Source organism: Falco rusticolus, chromosome 6 (genome assembly GCF_015220075.1).
Source record: "Falco rusticolus isolate bFalRus1 chromosome 6, bFalRus1.pri, whole genome shotgun sequence".
NCBI classification, from domain to species: Eukaryota; Metazoa; Chordata; class Aves; order Falconiformes; family Falconidae; genus Falco; species Falco rusticolus.
The window spans coordinates 10,974,491-10,996,969 of NC_051192.1; the positions used below are offsets into that span (position 1 = coordinate 10,974,491).

Below are 22,479 nucleotides of genomic sequence, written 5' to 3' on the forward strand. Positions count from 1 at the left end.
GATTCCTGCCCCCCGCCCCTCCCCATGCTAAAACACAATTCAGACTTTCTTTCCTGCCCTCTCTTTATTGTGGGGAACAGGCATGGGGCAAGAGACTAGGAATCTTGTCTTCATTCCTCAGCTGGAGACAGAAGAGACTTGCAACGTGTCTAAATATTGTGTATTGTTTTCACAGTGCTGTGACAACTGATCAGGTAAGAAACCCGGGGCTATTGCTTTGCCAGACAAGCAGCTGCAGAACTAAGCTCGTGTTTCTGGAGGTAGCTGAATTCTCCCAGTTCAGAGGGACAATTTCACTTGTACTGATGAGAATCACTAGTGACATCTTTACTTAGTTATACACCTAATTGAATGTCTCCTTGGAAAACACAAAATAATTCATTTGGTCAGAACTCAGTACTAAAATTACAAGGTCAAACATGCTTTATTATTTTCTATATATGAGTATTTTCTATTTAAGGGTTACTTGTCAAGTGCATGTTTAAAAACTAAACCAGAAAACTGAACTTAACAGTGTAATTCAGAGGGCAGTTAAAGCACGAGAGCAAAACAAGAATGCTACCCAGAGGTATGCCATCATTTATGCAATTAGAGTTGTGTTTAAAACTATTCCCTTTCTCCTGGTATTTTTGGTTCAAATGAATGCTTATATGAAAACTATATACCTTAGGTCATCTCTGAATTAAAAGGAGATGAGTTTGGTCTGTACTTGAAAAGCCTATGGACCCAACAGCCTAAGTTGTTTGTATCTCTCCAAGGTTATATTTAAGATTTGATTTGCTGCCTAACTAACAGCAGTTATTTCCAAGGAGTATCTTCTGCCTGGTGAGAGTGTAAAGTATTTTTGAAGCAGCTTAACTGCATTTACAAGAGCATCAAAGAACTACAAAGAAACTTACCTGTCTTAATCCTCACTGAGTTTATTTTGGCTTCCAGTACACAGAACTGGAAGTAACTACCCAAAGCAAGTCTCTTGAAGGAGATGGTGTTGGTTCCAAATCCCCAAACCAGTTCTGGAAAAAGACAAAGTACTGGGGAGTCTGTTCCCCTCTTTACCACTATCTAATCAGGTTTCTTGGTACACTGACAAAGGTGAAAGCAGAGTACTTGCTTATCAGCTGGGACATGGCACCAGTAAAGCTAAAGGTCTCCTGTCACTCTTACAGTGGTTGAAGGGGTAGTCTTGGCTGTGGATCAAAGTTCCTTTCCATCATTACAGTAGCAGTTGAAAGGAGCAGGGGAGTGCTGTTAATTAACTCTACTGCTTTTCAGTAGAAATTTTAGGGAGTTGGCACAGATTTTCTTAGACTACTTCCTGTCCTTTTCCCTTTGCATACAGGACTGGGCTCTTTTGTATACTTAGTTCTTATGATCATTTTGGTCAAGTGTCTGTAGTTAATAAGCAGTAAGCACAGTTTTAACCTTTCTGTAACCAACAGTCTCAAGCTGTCCCCTTCCTACCTGGAAGGAAAGAATGGTGTCATTATAATGAGGTTTGCCAGTTTTATTATTCTTTTAATGTATATTCTTTCTGTACACACATTAACCAGGTTAATGTGCATGTTTTGTAGTATTGCAACCTTTTATGCTGCATATCTTGCTAACATTTTAAAAAAAACACTTTCTAAACTGGCAACTCCGGAGGGAAATACTGTTGGAAGCAATAGCTCTTACCCATACAAGCTATAGTTCACTATTTCTTCTCTGAGGGTTTTTATTTCTAGGAATAAACCTCATGCCAATAATAGCCCTGGAACAGATTTTAGCCTTTAGCATTACAGTTGACACAGCAAACCAAACCTAGCTCACCTCATCGGTAAGTTATAGGTAGGTTACATTATGTATTATTTTAGTGTAAAATTCTTACTTTACCAAAGCAAGATGGCTTGGGAGTTTTACATGAACCAGTACTGGGTACCTATATCCTAGGATTTATTGGATGTGGAGCTTTAGCTGTTCAGACCGTTGAAAGATTTAAATGTCTTATTAAAGCCTGTCTTGCCTTTTAATGAGTCTGTTGGCCTACACTATTTAATGCTTGTATCCAGCACCAAATAAAAAAAAATCTTTCTTGATTTTCTAGGTACTTTCTATTTACTTCAGCAAGCAGAACTTGTAAAGTGAAGTCTAAAACGTAAGAAACCTAGATGGTCTTGAAAACAACACTTTTTCTAAATTCATTGTGTAGTCAGTACATGGCAGGGAAAGCAGCAGCTAAAGGAGGTGGAGGGCTTCAGGGTATTTCCCAGGAGCAGGGCCCAGGGCCCTCATTGCCCTCTGTGGGGGCAGCTTTGCCCGTGACATGGGCCAGCCCCAGCCCTGCTGTGACCCCCTGTTCAAGAGGAGTGGTAGGGAGCTTTCCCTCTGTGTCTCCTATGGCTGCAGAGCTGCACCTGCTTCCTTGTGTCTTTCTGTGCTGCTGACTAGGGATGAGATGGATCCGTCTAGGTGTCTTGGAGAATGTGGCCTCAGAAGTCTGTGCTTTAAAAAAGCTAAAGCAAAAAAGGTGATTTTCCTGACTATTAGGCAATACAGATTGAATTTACAGTTGACCCATTTCATCTGGTCTTTGTATTCAGTTAGGCACCTTATGGCTCAAAAATACATAGCTCCCATAAATCCTTAAAAACACACACTATAAAAACTGATTACTTGCTGAACAATTAATGCTATAAAATTCTCAAGAAATACATTGTAAATCCACAGGAGTAAAAACACAGGTCTCATTTACTGTAGCACTTCAGTTTAACCATCCTTTAGTAGAACAAGTACAATGGTACAAATAGCTTAACCTTTGCTAAGTGATGCAGCTTCCTTTCCCCTCCTCCCCATGTTACCTTTTTTTTTTCCAAAGCTCTGAATTTAGATTCCCAAAGGCTTCACCATGCATAGCAGTTCAGGCAGCTATTTTAGATTCAGTTTTTTTCCCCACCCTCAGTGACAGAAAAAGCCAGTCAGACTAGGAAAGGGTATTGAGAATCTGTGGCAGAGTTACAGGAGGAACATAGACAAGCTCAGCTCTCAGATAGACCTGTAACTGTAATCTAAGCCTTTAGCCAACACCCATCATTACAGAAGCCTGTCACTTACTTTCCAGGAGAGAATACATGGGACAAGCAGAAGCCACAGTTGGCATGCAGAGACTAAAGCATCTGGTAATGGAAAAAACCCAGTACAAGCAGTCAAGGCACTTTGTGTCACTTATTTTATTCACATATACAAGTTGACACTACACTAGTAAATATAGACAATATAGAAGCATTAAAAACAAATGCTGTTTAAAAACTTTAAAAAACACATATTGCTTCAAGCTTAGATGATATTTCCCTATTGTTTTTAAAGTGAATTCAGTGCTAACAGTAGCCGAGGCAGCTTTCCATTCACCTGTACCCCTGATTTTACAGGGGCTACTGCCAAGGTGTTGAGTCAGGTTCCACATATGGCTTTGCTGCTGAGTGCACTAAGTGAGCTGGAAAATAAACTGGAACATCCAGGTTACCACACACAAGGCCCTTGTTGCTAGCTTTTGGTCCCTATCACAGTAAAAAAAAAAAACAATAATAAGAGAGGCCTTTATAGTTCAGTGGCACTGCATTAAGCCATTAAAAAAAAAGATCAGATATACTTCCCTAGAAGTTAAAAAAATTTATTAAAACGTGCATTTGCTACCTGGATAAAATTCTTACCAAAAATTCAGGTCTGCCCCTCAGTTTTGTTAAGTTTGGCTTTTAAGTTTAGCTATCGCTTTGACTATCTCAGCTTCCAGTGGAAAATTCTGTAATTTATAGTTGCAGAGATTTGACAGCAGTGACTGAACAGGCATGCTACTGTATTTTACAGAAACATTCTTACGCATTTCTACATTGTAAACACTAGTCTTCACAACACTATAAATTGCAGCATTACACATTGTAGAAGTCTTGTTTCACTTACCTAAGTACTTTGAGAAACAAAAAGGAATAAACAACTATTTTAATGAAGACTTTGGACAACTGAGTATTTACTGTGTTCTTACAAAGTTTTACTTCTAAAACAGGAGTGAGAAGTGTTCATCACTTAGCTGAATTCAAGAGTCCATGCAAGACAAATTTCAGAACTTCCTTAATTGATAGGGTGACATTCACTACGTTTTCTGGTTTTTAGTGAGTCCAGTTTGATGCAAAACAGCCACCTCCTGTAAGAATCTATGAAATATAGTTAAAGCTTTTACACTTGAAAAGTTCTGCTTTCCAAGTAATTTGGCTTTTTGTTTGTTAACATCAAAACACTAAAATAACATTTTTCCAGACTTCAGCCTGCAGATGCCAAATATTTTGCATATACAACTTGCAGTGACCAGAACTATACTGTTTCACAGTCTAAGCAAACCTACTAGCCTTTTATTTTTCGTCATTGCCCAAATGCAGGAAGGCTACCTGATTCACAGAATAATTTACCCCTCACTTCAGGCATTATATTACTTAAAGCAAGATGGTACCAACATAGCACCCAGCATTATTTTTAGCTACAGACTCTTTGAAAAAGCATGACAGTGACTCACATGACCCGATTGGTGTCACTGCTGTCTTGGTGGGGAACAGCTCTTGACCAGACACGGATAAGAACTGGATCATTTCCTCAGTACACAGCAGCCCTGATGCTGTCAAAGATTCTCCTGCTCAGCAGAACACCTGAACAAGCCTGTTTGAGACATTTTAAGTTTGGTACCCTGTATCCAAGGCAGGAGACATTTAAGCCTTCTATAATTATTGGAAAGTCCAACATCTAACAGGAGATCCATCTTACCCAAAAATGGGTGCTTAAGGCAGGCATATAGTCATCTTGGCTTTTCCCTTCTCAGTGGGAAGAGAACTGTAGGAGCTGTCTTTGAAAGCATGGCAAGATGAGCCCTGCCCTATACAATCAAGGAAACTGACAAAAATGTACTGAGAGCACCGTCCATCTGCTGTATTTACATGAAGCCTACGAAGCTTGTGGGCAACAGGGACAGGCAGAATTCTTGGTGGATAAGGCTGTTAAACGCTACTGAATTAGTGCTTTGATAGTGTTGCTCAAAGCTAGTTTAGATTTCTGAATCGAGACAGCATCAGATGCAACTTAAGCATATTTACAGCAGCTATTTAAAGAGGAAAACACAAAAGGAAATTAAGAGAATCTCATACGGAATTAAAGGCATCCTTTGGAATAGTTTGCCTCAGTTTTGGGCACTGTTCTGAAGTTTTAGGAAGTTCTAGCCTGTGGGTTGTCTTAAGTTGGACTACATTAATTTTGCTGTGCATAAAACAAATGCTATTTTGCATTCCCAGACTTAAGAGCTCTAAGATCCCTAGTAGGTAGCCTCAGCAGGAGTTGCCTGTATTTTTATAGCCTTATGCTTAAGACAACAGGTAAAAAACATTATAATTTCACAGATTCCAGGAGATCTTAGCAAGACTAGAACTGAGAGTAATGAAACCTTTACCGATGTAATGAACACTAGGAGGCAGCAGGGCTTGGTCCCTATGCACAATTACTTTCCTTCAATAACACAAACCAAACTTTCCACTAAGCACATAGCTGTGTTGCTGTAGTAATTCTAGAGTCCTGCTAACACACTGGAATTGTGGAATGAAGCTAAGACTGGTGCAGGTTTCTGCTGCAGAAGTGCAAGTGTGCTTCCTGTGAGAAGGTGTCCAGTCTGTAAAACACAAGCTTCGAAACAATTAAAATGAGATAACCAACATATGTCACTAACACACAACATCTGAACAAAACTTTGAAGCTCACAACTACAGCAATAATCTGCCTAAAGCTTAGTTATCAAACTGAAAAAAAAAAATTTACAGCAGCTTAAGGGAAAAAGACAACCAAACACTGAGGGTATCACAATGCCTTACTATATAGAAGTAGGACCTACAAAGCAAGAGTGCTCAAACTCCATTATATGTTCTTATTTACTAAAAGGTACAACTCTCCTTCCCCTAGCCCTCACCCCTCTATAGTGAGGGGTTCTGCATGAATTTTGAGAGGCAGAAAGCTTCTCAGAACTTCTCTACAAGTTTCATCAACGCGATTTAAGTTTAAAACCTTTTAACAGTATACTTGTACAGTACCACCAAATGGAATGCTTATTGCACTCTGACCCCCACTGAGCAGAGCAGATAATTCTTGTGTTAAAAATAGGCTTCACTAGATAGGAGCCAGCCCTCTCCTTCAATAAATGCGTCTACGTGATTAAGTGTGGAGTAAGTGTGACCACAAGCTTAATACAGTGGTACAACTTGATACTGGTAGAACAAGCAACTGCTTATTGAGCAGCAGCTATCAGCTAATGATTGTCTACATCAGTTATTTGGTACAACAGGCACAGCAACAACAAAACAATCCTGTAGCTGCTCCTTGCCCTGAAAATTAGTAGTTTACTCTAACGACCTTAGAAATAACAATAAAAGTTAGCATTGGCAGATTCACTAATTGAACAAAGGGGGTTTTTTGAAAATTTCTATATACAGACAATACTTGGTATTTGCCTGCCTAAAGCATCTACATTTATTAGTGCTGCTTACCAGAGCCACTGGCTTTCCTGCTGCCTGACTTAATACTTCTACCAAAAAAGTATATTAAGTCAGATAGTACTATAAATGCAAAGGCACCTCCATCACACCTTTAAAGTCTTTCCCCAAGACCACCTCCCTGTGACTTGGACTTTTAAAATAAGGGACAACAGATTAGTTGTAACCAAGATTTTAAAAGGTGTTTGCTTTGACTCCCCGTATGCTAAGGTCTCCCCCCTCCCACCCCCACAACAAGTCAACTGAAGTATTAGAAAAATTCCCAAAAGGGGAATTGTTTTAAAAGTTTGGGTAGCTATATCTGAAAGCCTCTTCAAATGTTATGGCTCCAACGATACACCCCACTGTGAGGTAGGTAGCCAAGATAAAAACATTGTAACAAATATTTTAACAGCTGGAAACTCCCTATAAAAACCTTGCATAAGTAGTTTGGTTCCTTGCACCAGTGTCCTGATATGCGTAACTTCTTTTGAAGATGCCCAAGGGAATGCAAATTCACAGAGCTCTCGCTGAGTAGCATCTCATATATTCTGTCATCCACGGGTTATCTGGTGGGGAGGGCTTTATTCGCCAGGCTGTCTCTGCTTCTGCTGATCGTACTCGCCTCTGAGAAAGCTTCCTTTTCTCCACTTGTCTCCTGTTCTTTGCTCGTAGAGCAGATTCATGAATCTAAAAGACCAGAGTTAGTATTACAGCAGCAAAACAGCCTAGGGACACACACACCCCCCTTCAGGAAAACTAAGGATCACTTTGTATTTGTCCCAGTCCCCATCCTGAAGAAGTGGGGTTTGCTGGCAAGATTATATTTTCTTCTTTAACTTGTACCACTAACAAGAAAAGCACAGGGGTTTTTTTATATATAAAAATGCCTCAATTTCTATTCTGCATTATCATTCCCACTTCACACTATTAAACAACTGCAAAAATCTGGAATGTTTCTCAATCCTACTGTGACATATTCTAAAAGTCTCAATTCTCTTATTTCTACCATTTTTAAATTCTTAAACATCCTCAGTATGCCCAAGCATACCTTAAAAAACAGCGCCATAATAGTAAGGCAAATCCCTAGAGACTGAAGAACTTCATCTTGACAATATGCTGCAGGCACACCCGCATTTTTATGTTAATAAATTATCATATTTTCCCCAAACTTAGTCTTAAGAGCCAGCTTCTATGTTTGCTTGCTTCTGTCTCCAGATTTAAAACTGTCTCCCATCTCAATTAGGGGAAAGTAACACTTTTCAAACATTTAAGAAAAGTGACCTAGCCGGGCATTAAGTAGTCAGTTCCCAATTAAAGAGACATCCTTGGTGACAAACCACCACGTAATTGGAAGGGTTTCAGAAGCATCCTGGCCATTCACTCCAGCTCAAGACCTGATCTTAGGGGTTCTGTAACTGTTTCTAGAATAAGAAACGTAGAAGTCTTAGAAAGCATAAATATCTCTGCTCAAGACAGGCATCAGCCTCTGTTAAGCTTCAACATAAGGCACCAGTCAACTATTTCCTCTGCTGACCAAAGCTTATCAACCCATTAACAGTGTCCACTATCAGGAAGGGCAGCTTCTTTCAAGAGCTGCAAGGCCCAAGTTCCACGTTTCCCTCAAAGGTTGACCTGTCAGGAAGTAAAAGACTGTGCTTCAAACTCCTTCCAAAGCAGCCCACTGGAAGTCAGCTCTACCTTATACATCAAGACCACCACCCACCTTAGTCCTCCGGTATCTTGGGTCATAAATTCAGACTCTAAATTCGTAGCAAGATAAAGACAAGACACTAGCAGGGATAGAATTAATGATTACATTTTACCAGGCCATGAGCATTACAGAAAAAGAAACTGATCTACTATAAGACTCCAACCTTAGTGTTTCTTGCTAAGCCAGAAAACAGACCCCGCTACAGCGGAATCCTAGTGCTGTCCATGACCGTATAAATTTTATTTGTGCTATTTTGCTGGTATTTACATCAACCCTGCAATCAATCAGCTATCTGACAGCCCATTCCACTCTCAGCAAAAAGTTCCCTGCTGGCAGCCCACTGGAACAGGCTGCCCGACAGACATTCTAGCAGTAGAGCATTTGTACCTTCTCAGTAAGGCTCCTATTCCTCAGAAGCACCCCAGCAAAAGTCACTCTTCCACAGCACAAGTGCTACCCCAGTGTTTATATACATGTCTGCTGTGGGGTGCCTGGTGCTAACTGCCTGCTGCTTTTCTCTTGTTTTCGTGAGGTTCAGAATGCAAAAATACATTTATAACAGCCAGAAACAAGATAGCCAAGTTTTAATCAGAACTTGCAAGGATTAGTCAAACATGGGACGTTTCAAAACCAATTAACAGTTAAGAGCTATTTGATTTGGACATATCAAACCTCTTCAGGTTTATTACTACATATTTTATTTTTAAAAAAAATTTATTGCTGGAATCTTCATGCACTCAAAAGCATCTCTGAGAAGTTTTACCTAGGTATGAGATATATGTCTTACCCAAGCACTAAGTAGTCGCCACCCTTTAACAAAACAGAAACTTTTACTTACATCATTTGCTGAAGCAGAAGCACAGACATTGTGAGTTTTCTGGCTACCAGTATCTGTCTGTCTTTCACCCCACCCATACAGGGCAAATGGATGTTTATTCTGCTTTGGTGCATCTGTCTTTTGAGGACTTTTGGCTGATCTTCGATCATTACGACTGGACAAGGCACTTTGGCTTGGACGGCGTCCTGTACGGCTGGTTTTGTCTGCTTCCTTTACAGAAGTGTGTTCTACAGTTTTTTCTTGCTCTTCCTTCTGCTGCTTTTCTTGATCTTCTCTTCCTTTCTCTAAAGAAAGGAAATAATCAAGTTATGCTTTAAGCTCCCAATGATAACATATTAACATCTGATTTGCACGGCTTCTCTTAATACATCACTGAAGCTGTGCCTTTTTTAGAAATGGAAGAAGTCATTATTCCTTAGCAACAGATATATACCCTGCTTAAATGCCTTCATTCTTTCTCTAGTGACTACAATATTTCAAGCCCATCCCTCTGTACATCAGCTTTCACATACTTAAACATGCCTTTTGCTAGTGAGGCTACAGAAAACAAATGGCTTCAGGCAGCATTTTAAAGACTGTTCCCAGCGATCTTCCATCTTCACTATTTCATCCTTCCATCTTTCAGACAGCAAACAGATGGACTGCCGAATGCCTTGGAAATGCTGCCAGCCAGTCAGAGATGAAGCCTGATAAGACTATGTGCAATATTAAATCACTCATGTTATAAGCTTCCACTGAAAAAAAAAAAGGTGATTCATTTTCAAGCTCCCTGATTACACATACATCTCGACTATGGTTTTCTGTTTATGGAGGAGCGGGGAGCATGAAGCAAAGACATACAAAGCGACAGACATCACCCTTGCTGTCTGTTCTGTAAAGTACCACACTCTACAGGCAGTGCTCTCTGAGCCTTATTTCCTCCACACGCGCTTTTTAAACCTTCCATAACAAGGGTCCAGCATTTGTCCCCTAGGCATTGGGTTTGTAAAATAAGGTTTGGGAGGAAGAATTTAAAGCCTGTATCATTGTTAATTTGCAGATGTAGATCAACACTGATGGCTGAATCAGCAGTATGAGACATTAAGTAATAAAAACACAAACAACTGTTTCTTAAGATCTAATCTTCTTGCATTAGAGAGGTATGGAGAAACTAGTTTTCCTCTGTGGTGCCTCACAGTCAGCAGTTCTTGAGGTTCCCTGAAGCATATACTGCTACTTATACACAAAAATTTGGGTGTTAGACTTGAGATGAGGAAAGCCAGTATCTGGTATAGCACTGCAATACTTCATTAATCTAAAAGGCTGGTAAGAAAGTCATGCCTTACCATAAGGATATAAGTGGTTTTGAACAAGTCTGTTTTATAACATCATTAAATATGATTCTGTGATTAAATATAGTCAAGTAAATGCCCATGGATAACAATTACTGACTGGAAAAGAACAGCCAAAGATTTTTTTTTTCCACCCTTGAGACCTGTAAAGTATTACTAACTGGTAACAAGAGGTCTTGAACTGTTAATACTAAACTAATATATTTATCAATGATCTGGACAGGGAGATCAAGTGCACCCTCAGTAAGTTTGCAGACAACACCAAGTTGGGGGGGGGGCGGAGCTGGTCTGCTTGAAGGCAGGAAAGCTCTGCAGAGGGATCTGGCCAGGCTGGAGCAGTGGGCCAAGGCCAACTGTATGAGGTTCAACAAGAAGTGCCAGGTCCTGCACTTGGGTCACAACAGCCCCACAGAACCCTACAGGCTTGGGGAAGAGTGGCTGGAAAGCTGCCCGGTGGGAAAGGACCTGGGGGTGTTTGTCAACAGCCAGATGAATATGAGCCAGCGTGCTAGCCAAGAAGGCCAACAGCATCCTGGCTTGTATCAGAAACAGTGTGGCCAGCAGGACCAGGGCAGTGATTGTCCCCCTGTGCTGGGCACTGGTGAGGCTGCACCTCAAATCCCATGTTCAGATTTGAACCCCTCACCACAAGAGGATAGAGATACTGGAGTGTGTCCAGAGACAGGCAACAGAGCTGGGGAAGGGTCTAGAGAACAAGTCCTAGGAGGAGCAACTGAGGGAACCGGAGGTGTTTAGTCTGGAGAGGAAAAAGACTCAGGGGGAACCTTATGGTTCTCTACAACTATGTGAAAGGAGGTTGTAGGCAGGTGGGAGTCAGTCTCTTCTCCCAAGAAGTGATAGAACAAGAGAAAATGGCCTCAAGTTGCACCAGGGGAGGTTTAGATTGGATATTGGAAAAAATTTCTTCACCAAGAAGGTTATCAAGCATTGGAACAGGCTGCACAGGGAAGTGGTCGAGTCCCCAGCCCTGAAAGTATTTGAAAAACAGACATGGTACTTACGGTCATGGTTTCGTGGTGGACTTGGCAGTGCTAGGTTAACGATTGGACTTCATGATCTTAAAGGTCCTTTCTAACCTAAATGATTCTATGACAGTAATCAAATACATTGCTTTCAGTACATTAGTGAAATATTACTTTGGGAAAAAGTAAATACTCAGAACCCTGGTTTAGTTCTCCATCCTCAGATCTTCTACAGTAGTCTGCACAAGTTGAGGTTAGACATTGAACATGGCCCCCAAGCATTGTGGGCACAAGCAGACATCATGATCCGAATCCTCTTTAAGGCCAGCCGTGCCTTTTATGTAAAGGCAACTAAAGCCTTTCATTAAGCTAACAGCGTAACAGTCCACTAATAAGCGATTCCCTTCAAGTGTCCACCTTTGAACATTAGGTGCTGCTTTCTGCTAGACAAACAGTGATACAGTTCAAACTCTGCGACAAACACACTGAACTTGCAAGTTTTCTGCCACACCATCTATTTCTGATTGTGGTAGGGACCACCTGCAAGCTACCTCTGTTCCGAGTCTCAGCACTTCCAGCCACCACCAGCATACCTGGCACATACAGAGGGAATTCCTCTGCCGGTGCAGTTCACCTAGTTTAAGGCTTGCTTACATATTGAGAGGTTGACCACAGACAACTAGCACAAATTTTGCCTAAGTGGCTTCATTAAAAGCAGAAGGGCTTGCAAACCCTGTGACAAAATAGCAATCATTCTCGCTAATTGCTATGATTTAACTAGTCAAGCAAGTACATGCCCAATCTGACACTGCTTTAATTTCGCTTCTGCATCCATCCAGCTCTGATGAAATGGAAGTTACCTGCCTGGCACACTGGTTAAGGACCCATTTACTCTTACACTCACTTTGTGCTTGTAAAGACACGAAGGCTTGCCACATGCCCCAGCATTCCCATAAGGCGAGCCTCATGCGCTCTCCTGCTAGCCATTAGTCTTGCCAGCACGTCTTCTGCTTGCTGCCAACCAGCACAGTGGCCCTGGTTCAAGCTAACCTATACACACTTCCAAGCTGTGCAGGTGCAGCATTCATCTACAGATGAAAACGCAGTACAGCTGAGTATTTGGTTAAGACTAGCCAGCAGTGTTAAAAGGATTTGAAGCTGTATTTGTTAAGAATTCAGCTGAGTGTCTGCCCCCACAAAACAACCAAGAAAAGCAGTCAAGGCCAAAGGAGTGACAGAGTGAGAAAAAATGGCCCAAAGAATTTCACATATCTAAATATTGGGTGCACATAGTTTCAGTCATTACAGCCAAGGCTGGATAAAAAGCAAGCAGCAGTGATGTCAACATGGTAAAAGACCTGCTTTGCATAGCGTCCTGGGCTCTGGGACACACAGCTTCACCTCTAACAAAGCAGCTCATTCATCACAGTTGCAACAGGCAGCACAGAGCTATTCTCTTACGAAATATTATCCACACATCTCTCTACACAGCCCGCTCCTCAAAAGGGACAGGGCTAGGTCCATTATCAGAAGGATGCACTGTTTTGAGAAAATAAAACACTGAAGTAGGACATACTGCTGTCAGTTCTGAAACAGGAGTGCTTTTATTTTAGGAAGCTGTTCCATCCTCCATTCAAGGGAAAATGTCCTCTTCCTTCTCTACAACAGAACGGAGCACCACAGAGTTCATGAGCAGCAGAGGAGACATTTAGAGACTTAAAAATACAGTAAAGTAGGGACTCTGCAATTGCATGGATACTCTAGCTTCAAGATAATACTACTTCAAGGCAACAGCCGTGCCTGGGGATGCTGTTCACTAGGATTAGTTCCAGCTGGTGTAGAAATGATTGAGCCAGCTTGTCCCAAAATAGCAATAAAAGCATATGGGTAAATGGCACACAGAGTCCTGCGCACAGTCTTGCGGTGAATGCTGTATGCCAGAGCATACTATAGCACCTACTATTAGAGCAGGTATTTCAGTGAATTCACTCCTACAAGGCATTTATACAGAACTCTGTTGGTGAAAGCACAAAGCAGGTATCTTTAGCAGTTATTTAAGACTTTTGTTTAAAACTAGAGTTTATATCCAAGCCTTTTTGTTAAGCATCCCTTTCCACAGGAAGGTAGAAAAGCAGCAGTTGATAGCAGGGAAGGAGGTAGACCCAAGGGCTCAGGGAGCCCAACCACCCGCAACACCTTCCAGCTCCAGCGGACACAGGAAACTCAGAACTGACTGGCCGCAGCATTACAGGGATTAGACAGGAGAGGGGAAAAGCTAGGAATATTTAAAACTGCATCATGGATGCTAAGCAGAGCACACTGGACAGGAGGGGATTAAGTGCTTAGCAGGCAGAACAAGGCTGCCAGGCCCACCCAGTATGGCTGTTGAAAGCTCCTGCCCAGAAGCAAGTCACTTAAACCCTGCTGCATTGCCCAGCTTGCGTAACACCTCCCCTCCTGGGCTCAAGCAGGAAAAGCTCAAGTGGAGCTTCTCACCCTCCCACGGGACTTCATGCTCGATGGGGCAGCTAGGACTCCCATTTCAAAGACTTACTCCAAGTACCAAAAACCTTCTGATTAGGCCCCACAGGTACCAGGGGTCGAGCATTCTCTCTCTATAGAGATGTTTGCTTCTTACAGCATCGCCTCAGGGTCAGGAGAAGCACTTCGTGCTTGAACTGCCACGGGCAGAACTCAGTTTCCTGCTTTAGTACAAACACCTCTGCAAACAGGGCAGGTCTCCAAGGCCTCTTGAAGGCAGCATATGCTCACTTGTGGGTATGAACAGGCTACGGCTGGGTAGAAAATAGTTACTATAGCTGCAATAGACTGCAACGTCATTGCTTTGAGACAGATCTTGTATGAGGCAGTATCAGAGCTACCAGCAACACAGCAGCTCAGTTGATTAGATTCACAGAAGCTTCATCTGCAGCAGAGTTCAGAAAGAATGAAAGAAATTCAGGCTTAATAGCAAAGCTCATTTCCAACCAAAAAAAAGTAATTGACCTATCTTTGAATCACAGTACCATCACCCCCTAAACCAACACTGTTGCCTTCCCCCATCACAAGCTACTCCTTCCCAGCAAATACGCCTGCAACAGGATGGCTGACAAGATCAGGGAACAAGTTTGAAATTGGATCTTCTGCTGAGTTGCACTAATCCAGATCAGTCACTTTCCAACTACTGTGTGGCAACTGCTTTGATAGAAGCTTGTCACTGCCATCACTTAAGACCTCTGCACAAAAATGCTGAAGGCAAAATGGCAGTAAGGATTGAAAGATGGCTTTATTCCCCGTGTGTGTGCAGCAGTATCATTTCACAAGCAACAGGTCTGACAGCAGTGCTGCTGCCAAGAGCTCCTGTCTTTCACTTACCAGCCCACTGGGTTCTGTTGACAGTTTTGAGGATGTGTCAACTCAACCAGTTGATTTAGGTCAAGATGTTGTTGGATTATGCTTAAAGCACATCTGTGCCTGGGCATGGTCTACAGAACAGTCCCACAAACAGCTGCTGCAAGTGAAGGGCCAGAAGGAATTAACCCAAAGTTGCACCAAGCACACCTTGGTATCGCTCAGCTATAGCCTGGGCATGAGATACAGTGACAAAACACGTTTGTCCTATGTGCTCTCTCAGGTATTCATGTCGGTAGTGCCTTAGATCAATACCACTAAGCCTTAAAGTCAAGCTGCATACATCAGCTTTCTGTACACACACCAGAAGCATTTACAAACTGCTTTACAAACACACAGAGGCTCGTCTTACTGAGGGAAAGCAGCAACTGTGGCCACACACACAGTCACAAATGGTCTTTACCTCAGATACTAGGCAACACTAGTGCTTGGCCAAACACACTTGGCCACAAGCACTGTCAATACCACTCAGCCAGAAAACAGGCTCCCCACAGAACAGAGGGAAGCAGCAGTAGCCAGGTAACAACCAGGATGCTGCAGCATGTGGGTGGATGTCAAGATTCAGAAGACAAAAGATATCATCAACATGAACACACACAGCTACCCACAGAGCGCTTCAGTGTAATTAAGTTCTTCCAGAGGAAAAAAAAGCAGCCAAATAATGGAAGATTCAGAGCAACAGTTTCTATGTTATCTCCTCCACATGTTTTAATCAGCCAGAAAAAAGAAAAATACATCTTCAAAATTGTCCAGTACTGAATGAGTCACTTGCTTATGTATTAGCATGTACACTAATACAACACACTTCTCCACTAAATCCAGCTGCCTAAGCAGAATTGTTCTCAGTCCTTTTGCTAAGGGCTTAGCAAAGCTCTTAAACACTTGCAGAACTTCAAACATTCATCCTAAGCCACTTGGCAAAGAAACAGTTAGGTACCATTTTTTTCCCATTCTAAGTGTAAAATAGCAAGGACCCAACAGAACATTAGGCATTCCCTTACAGCAGCCATGGCAAAGTTGCATCAGCTACAGGGGCACAATTGCCCAAAACCCTATGGCTTGGCAGGCTGCTGTTGCTCCACAGTCCCTTTGCCACTGATAGAGTAATGAGGACACAACTACGCACGCACCGCAGAGTCACACACACCATCACTGACCACAGAGTGCCCACATAAGCGGCACATCCACAGCTACCCAGCTTTCACCCACTGCCAAAGCTAACACAACCAGAATCAGGCTACCAAGCAACTCCAGCCAGATCTCTTCCCCGAAAGGAGTCAGAAGGAGCAGCAGGGAGCAGGTGAAGGACCGAGCAGAGTGCCCTGGCCAGCAGTCTCTAGCCTTGGCAACTGCCAGTCCCATCTAGATCATAGGAGAATACCTGCTCTATCCACTGGCTCAATGAGCAGAAGAATGAAATTCTGGTCCCTACCGCAACTGCCCAAGACTGGCATGTGTTCAAACTGCATCAGAAAAGGTGGGAATGCAAAGTCCCCAGAGCAGCTTCAACAGCTTCCACCCTCCCCTCACTAGAAGCCAAGCCTTTAGACTTGCCCATCAGAACAAATCACCTTTTCCCACGCAATCATTCCCTGCTCTTTTGCAAACCCTTAGGGCTTCTGAGATGCTACATACTTACTTCTTCCACACATACTCCGCAGTTTAACTTCCTCAAGGCCTGCGGGAGGAAAGCAAGATTAGACCCACTAATACTTTGTTACATACTGGCTAACTGGAGTGCTTCCATCACTGCACAGCTTTGGAGAAGTGGAGTACATTACCCTGGCAGCTAGCAGCTGTGTATCCCCCCATATGGGGGCTGGGTACCACAGGCCCACCCAGCCATGAGGGCTACAGCTCACCGCAAAGCCCTGCATCACCAGCATGCTCTGAAACACCAGGGCTCTGAGATAACAGTGTAGCTAAAGCTTTTGTATAACTGGTATTCTTAAGGACAGTGAATGCAGTTTAGCCTTGAATATCAGAATACAGATCATTCTGGTAAGCTCAGGCCCCAAGGGACATAGAATCATATTAGTCTCCCCACTCCAAACAGGCACATCTAGCTGAAAAAAATACCACACAACAAAAAACCCAACAGGCAGCACAAGGCTTAGCTGAACAATTGCCGAGGATTTTCCCTGCTACTGTACAACATTTACAGCTGATCCAAAATACTTTGCAAAACACCTATCAATGGCTGCCAGATGACGTCTTCTTGCATTATAGGTAAGAAACTGTATCCTATGGGATAAAAAGATACTAACTTGGGAAGCTGGACAGTGGTCTACTTGCTCTGCATAGTCAATTTTTGAGACATCAAAGGGCAAGACAAGCTAGAAAAGAGCAAAATACCATCAGCTCTGCACCTCCTTAGGCCTACAGCTGCCTGCACTCAGCTGCAACCCCAAGACCAAACCTCAGGTCTGGGTTAAGAACCAAGCGTTCGGCAGAGACAGATTACATGCGCAGATGCAGGAAAGCCACCGCACCAAGCGCCAGTCGCTGGCACAGCGTCCAACTTGCCACTGCTTTTGCGGGAGAACCTGCTTATATAACCGCAGAGATGCTCCGCTCCCATGGCAACAGTTTACATAAGTGGCTGTGACTCAGGATGAGAGTTCCCACCACTTGGCTCTTCAAGAGACGCCTCCGATGCGGCAGCTGCGGCTCCGCCGGCCGAGCGGGGAGCGGTGTCACCGCCGAGCCGGCACACCCCGCTGGGCGGCTGCGGGACGGGGGGAGCCCGGCACCCTGCCCTCGGTGAGGCCCTTTCCTCAGCGCCACCCGCTCCCTGAGGTACCGCCCGGGCTGGGCCGCGTCGGGCCCCCGCGCCCCGAGAGCAGGCGAGCCGGGCGCCCCCGCACCGCCACCCCGCAGGGCCCGGGCGGAGCCATCTTTGACAGCCCGGCAGCGGAGGGGCAGGGCCCGCACGGCCCCCGCCGCAGCGGCGCCCCCGAGCTCATCCACCCCCACACCGCCGCCGCCACCCCCCGCACACCGCCGCCGCCACCCCCGCTCCCTACCGGGGCTCGCCCGGCCCGCCTCGCTCGGCGCTGGCGTCGCCGCCGCCTCCTCCTCTTCCTCCTGCGCGGCCGCGGGGCTGCCGGCGCCCGGCGGCGAGGGGGACCCGGCGGTGCTGCCGCCGCCGCTGCCGCTGTCCTGCTCCCAGCCGTCCCACAGCCAGGGCCGGTGCGCCTGCTCCAGGAGGCGGCGGCTGAGGCGGTAGCGGAGCAGCTCCAGGTAGCAGGCGCCGCACGACTCCCACTTGGGCTCCTTGAAGCGCTTCATGTACTCCGTCTTCACCCGCCGCGCCGGCACCACCATGGCGGGGCCGGGAGGCGGCAGCCGGGTGAAGCCGCGGCCGGGAACCGGGAGCCGGGAGCCGCCGGCCGAGCCCGCTCCCTCCCGCTGCAACGTTTAAATCCAAACAGCGGCGCCCGGCCCCGCCCCCTCCCCAACCGCCACCCCCCGGCCGGCGTCACGGCGGGTGCCGGAGCGGGGGGGGGGGTCCGCCGCCCCCAGCGGCCACAGCGCCGCCCAGCGGCGGGGGGTGACGGCAGCGGAGCGGGGGCACCTCGGCAACCCCTGAGGCGGGGTCCCGCCCGGGGGCGGCCTCGGGTGCTGGGGGCTGCGGCCGCCCGCGGCGCGTCAGAGCGGCTGCGTGTGCGGCGGCTGTGGCCTTGCTGCGCAGCGCCGGGCAGGCCTGAGCTAAACGCTGTTTCTGCAGGGCACAAGGGACGGGCAGCCGCGGGGGGCCTGCGGGAGGGAGGCAAAGGTGCCTGCGACAATGCGACAACAAGGACATCTCTCTGTTTTGCATTAATCTGCTTTGAAAACCCGTCTCCGGTGAACGCCGGAACAGGATTCGCCTAATCCAGCCCCGCGTTAGGCGGTCACTCGGGAAATCAAGCGCTTGGGAGGTAAATGCGGAAAGCAGCGGCCTCCGCAGCCTCGCCCGGCCTCCCGCCTGCCCGCGCCGGGCCACGGCCACGCCAGCCGGCCACCCCCCGGGCCCCCACCGGACGGCTGCGCCCCTCGGCCCGGGAGCGGTGCCCGGGCATCGCCCTCCCTCTGGCACTTGCTGCCTAAGGCCTCGCACCCGCATCCCGGCCCTGGGGCTGTGGGGGGCTGGGGGCTGCCGCACTGCCGTCGCCACCCAGCACACGGGGCAGCCCCGCCGTGAGGAGGTGGCCAGGGCCCCCCGTCCAGCCCCAGCCCCTGGCCGGCCCGGTGCACACGTTTTGGGTGGCTGCACAGGGCCCTGCACAGCGGCTCTCCAGCTGCCGCTCCAACGCACGGGGGCACTGATGGATTTTGAGAAGCAGTTCTAGGGAAATACTTTTTTTTTTTTCACCAGTAAGCAAGCAAACCCCGCTTTTTCCTTGCTTTCCGCAGTGCCCCCCCCTAACCGGCACAAATGAAAACATGCAAGCTGACATCGATACCCAGGGTGGAAAACACTGGCCCAGACTGTTCAGTGTCTGCCTGTGCAGCAGATTGATGCAGTGCCGGGTACGGCCAACGTAACCAAACTGACTTAGTTTAATCGATGCTCAGACCGAGCAGAATGTAGCTTTCAGTTTTTACGTGGACTGGTTGAGGCTTTGCAACCCTGTGGTGCCCCGGCGTGAGTGAGAGGGGTAGAGGTGTGACCTGACCTTTGCAGAAGTGCTGGGATATGCCCCTCCAGCCCTCACAGCACCCCTCCCCCCACCCCCCACCCCTCCCAGTCCTTAGAGTTACAGAAACAGCCCCACGACAGCAGGATAGCAGGCAAATCCAGGGTCTCCCTCTGTGATTCAGGAAAATGCAGTCAGGAGAGGCCAATTGCACTGGCACCCAGGGCCTGGTGCTGCAGGCAGGCACATTGTACAGCTGCATTCATAAACCTATTAAGCTCCATTTAAAAACCAATTAGAGCTTCTCCAGCTTCCTTCAGCTCTGCTGGCTGCTCTCAGGGGTAGGCGGTGATGGAACTACAAGGGAGCGGAGCCTAAGCAGTGTGTCTGCTGGGAACACAGGCACAGAAATAGCACGCCTGACATGCCTACCATCACACGACAGCTTCAAACATGAGTGAGGAGCTCCCTTCTGAGCACACCTCCTCTCCATGCTGTGCCACGCATGGTGCCTTGCTGGAGGAAAACCAGGTAGATGCAGCAGTTTTCCCCCTCTCAGTGCTATCCTGAAGATTACATTGGGGAGCTGCCTTGCTCATTCATTATCCCCACCGAGGGCTCAGGTGACAGCTGGGTTGTACCTGCTGCCTTCTTCCATTGCCCTCAGCGGTACCTCTGTGATCCCAGTGCCGTCCAGCTGTGCCCTCAGCACCACCTGCTGTAACAGAGGGTGTTTCCTGGAAAACAATGGGACAATTGGTACAAAACCACCTGTAACTGAAGACAGGCACTAGGGAAGATGGCTGTAGTAGTGCTAGCTAGAGAGAATAGCAGATTACTCCCCGATTAACCAGGAATCTGGCTTCTTACTCTGATACGCTGCTCAATCTATACAAGCAGATGGTATTAGTGGATTTCATATAAATGGTCAAGGTCTAGGGTTTGCAGCATTTGTTTTCCTTCTAGAAAATGTTATTTTGAACAAATTTCATTTTGAGCAAACTTGCACAGTTTTAGCTTGGCAGCTGTGGTTATGAAAAGGCTGCTGTTGTTCCCAGGTATCTTTAGAGCAACAATTGTTTATGGCTTTTCCTTCCCAAAGAACTTCTGTCCTCAGTTTAGCAAGACACAGCTATATCAGAGGTACATGGATACTCTCTGACGGCTTCCCTTCCTGATAGAGAAGGCGGTGTTCACCTTTTGCAGGACCAAACTTCTCCTGGGGTGCCCATAAACCTACCACCCAGTCACTGACCCCTGTTTCATCCATTACACGTGAAATGCCAGAATGAGAAACGCCAGTTCCTGGCACACAGTCTGCCTGTTCCCATTTTCTGCATTTTCTCCCCTGAACTCCTCAGAGCAGGCATCTACTCTTCACGTCCCTGCAAGATGTCAGAGCTTTGTGAATAACATAGTATTGTTAGTAGCTGCTTCTACCCATCCTCTCCATTGCACCGTACTGGTTTTAGGGCATGTATCCCTTGCTGGCATGAAAATGAGCATCCAGCCCTTACCACGCTATGAGTAAGCTGCACCTTCACACTCCCGCTCCAGTTTGTCCTTTGCAGCGCAACCCTCCTGACCAACGCTTTGCACACACATCCCGCAGTGCCTGGCAGACTGGCAGCAGCTAGGCTTGGAAAATAACTGTAAAATAATACTTTATGTTAAAAGACCTGTAACAGAAGCATGCAAAGGCACCCAGCAATGCTGATATTGAAAATCACACATTACCTAAGGGTGATGCAAGCAGCAGCAGTGGCTGTCGGGCATGTTCCCCACAGCCTGCCACGACCAGTCTTCAGGCTTACAGTGCAGCAACCAGCAGGCAACAGGGCCCAGTGTCCCTCTGGGCCAGCTGCCACCCCAGACCAGCTCCAGAGACATGTGGCAGCTCTGGGGGAGGATGCTGAGACTGTTCTGGGCAAAGGACAACTCCTCCCGCACCGCTCCAGCTAGAGCCAAGCAGCTCCGTATGTGCCAGACAAGAACCATTCCCTATCCTCAACACAGCAGCTCTGGATGTTCTCAGCATAGCTGTATAAATATTATTATTTTTTTAATCCTAATGAGTTTTGGCTTTGATACCTCATGGTGGAGACTTCCACGGGCTGAGAGTAGCCAGTTATTAAACAAATCCTGAATGAGGAACTACAATATTTACAAGGCTGATACTAGCAGTAGAATTTCCTCCCTTGCATATTTTGCTGGGATTTTCCCTCCATTATTAAAAAAAACAAAACAAAGATGCCATTCAAACCATAACACTGACATTCTAAACATGCTTTTTCCTTTTAAAGCACTTTTCCCCTGAGGAACTTACTTATGCCTCTTAATCCTTACTATTGCTTTCCTACAGGTAGCAAACAAAGTGGCCACGTAGGTCGAGAGTTTCAAACCAGATCCATGCCAGAAGACTGATCAATGCCAAATGCCAGGAGTTCTGATTTCCTCTGCCACCTCTGTTCAGATGGGAGCACCAGAGCTTCTCGCTAGGGAGGAGAGCAGCCTGGCCCGAGAAACAGTCTTATTTCTGTCTGAAATAACCACAGCAAAGTCAACATGAGAGAGAGAACCTGATTTTAATGCAAAAAGTAGCAGGTAATGAAAAACGAGCACAGATGTTATTTTGCAGAGCGTGGTCACAGAAAGACCCAGGGTAATTGCATGGATAGTTTACACACAGCTTTGACAGTTTTTTGCCATTGCACTTCTCTGTGGCTCTGGGCAATAAGGGGGGATAGCATACAGTTTGTAAGTAGCAGGCATGGAAAAATTACATGTCAACACATCTTTCAGATCAGCAGACTGGCTTCCAGCTGAAGCAGGAGCTGTCATGATCTGAAATTGGGCTGCTCGGCTATTGCTTGGGTAAAGTCTGGAGGAGAGAGAAAAGAGGGAAAAGACATAAGCTGTTTCTCATAGAGAACCATATTTTTAAAGTATTTAACAGCATAAAACACAAACCAGCAAAAATATTTTACCAGGCAGGGAAAAAACACAGGCTTCCTAGATCTGTGAACTCTGCCTTCACCTAGGTCAGTGAA

General features: G+C 45.9%; 1 protein-coding gene across 1 annotated transcript; it reads right to left on the bottom strand.

The window, feature by feature from the left end:
• Positions 1-20: 20 nt before the first annotated feature.
• Positions 21-18,252, bottom strand: LOC119149810 (centriole, cilia and spindle associated protein). Its single transcript, XM_037391543.1, has 3 exons — positions 17,834-18,252; positions 9,083-9,366; positions 21-7,220 (listed from the first exon to the last, which is right to left on the bottom strand). The coding sequence occupies exons 1-3, from the start codon at positions 18,132-18,134 to the stop codon at positions 7,047-7,049; spliced, it is 759 nt and encodes a 252-aa protein (XP_037247440.1). The 5' UTR covers positions 18,135-18,252; the 3' UTR covers positions 21-7,046.
• Positions 18,253-22,479: the final 4,227 nt, after the last annotated feature.

Excerpts from the sequence above, each read along its gene's own strand:
- LOC119149810 (XM_037391543.1), bottom strand. The coding sequence starts at position 18,134 with ATGGTGGTGCCGGCGCGGCGGGTGAAGACGGAGTACATGAAGCGCTTC. Across the intron at positions 9,367-17,833 it reads GGCGGGCCGGGCGAGCCCCG|AGAAAGGAAGAGAAGATCAA; the intron begins GTAGGGAGCGGG and ends TCCTTTCTTTAG. Across the intron at positions 7,221-9,082 it reads CTTCTGCTTCAGCAAATGAT|ATTCATGAATCTGCTCTACG; the intron begins GTAAGTAAAAGT and ends CTGGTCTTTTAG.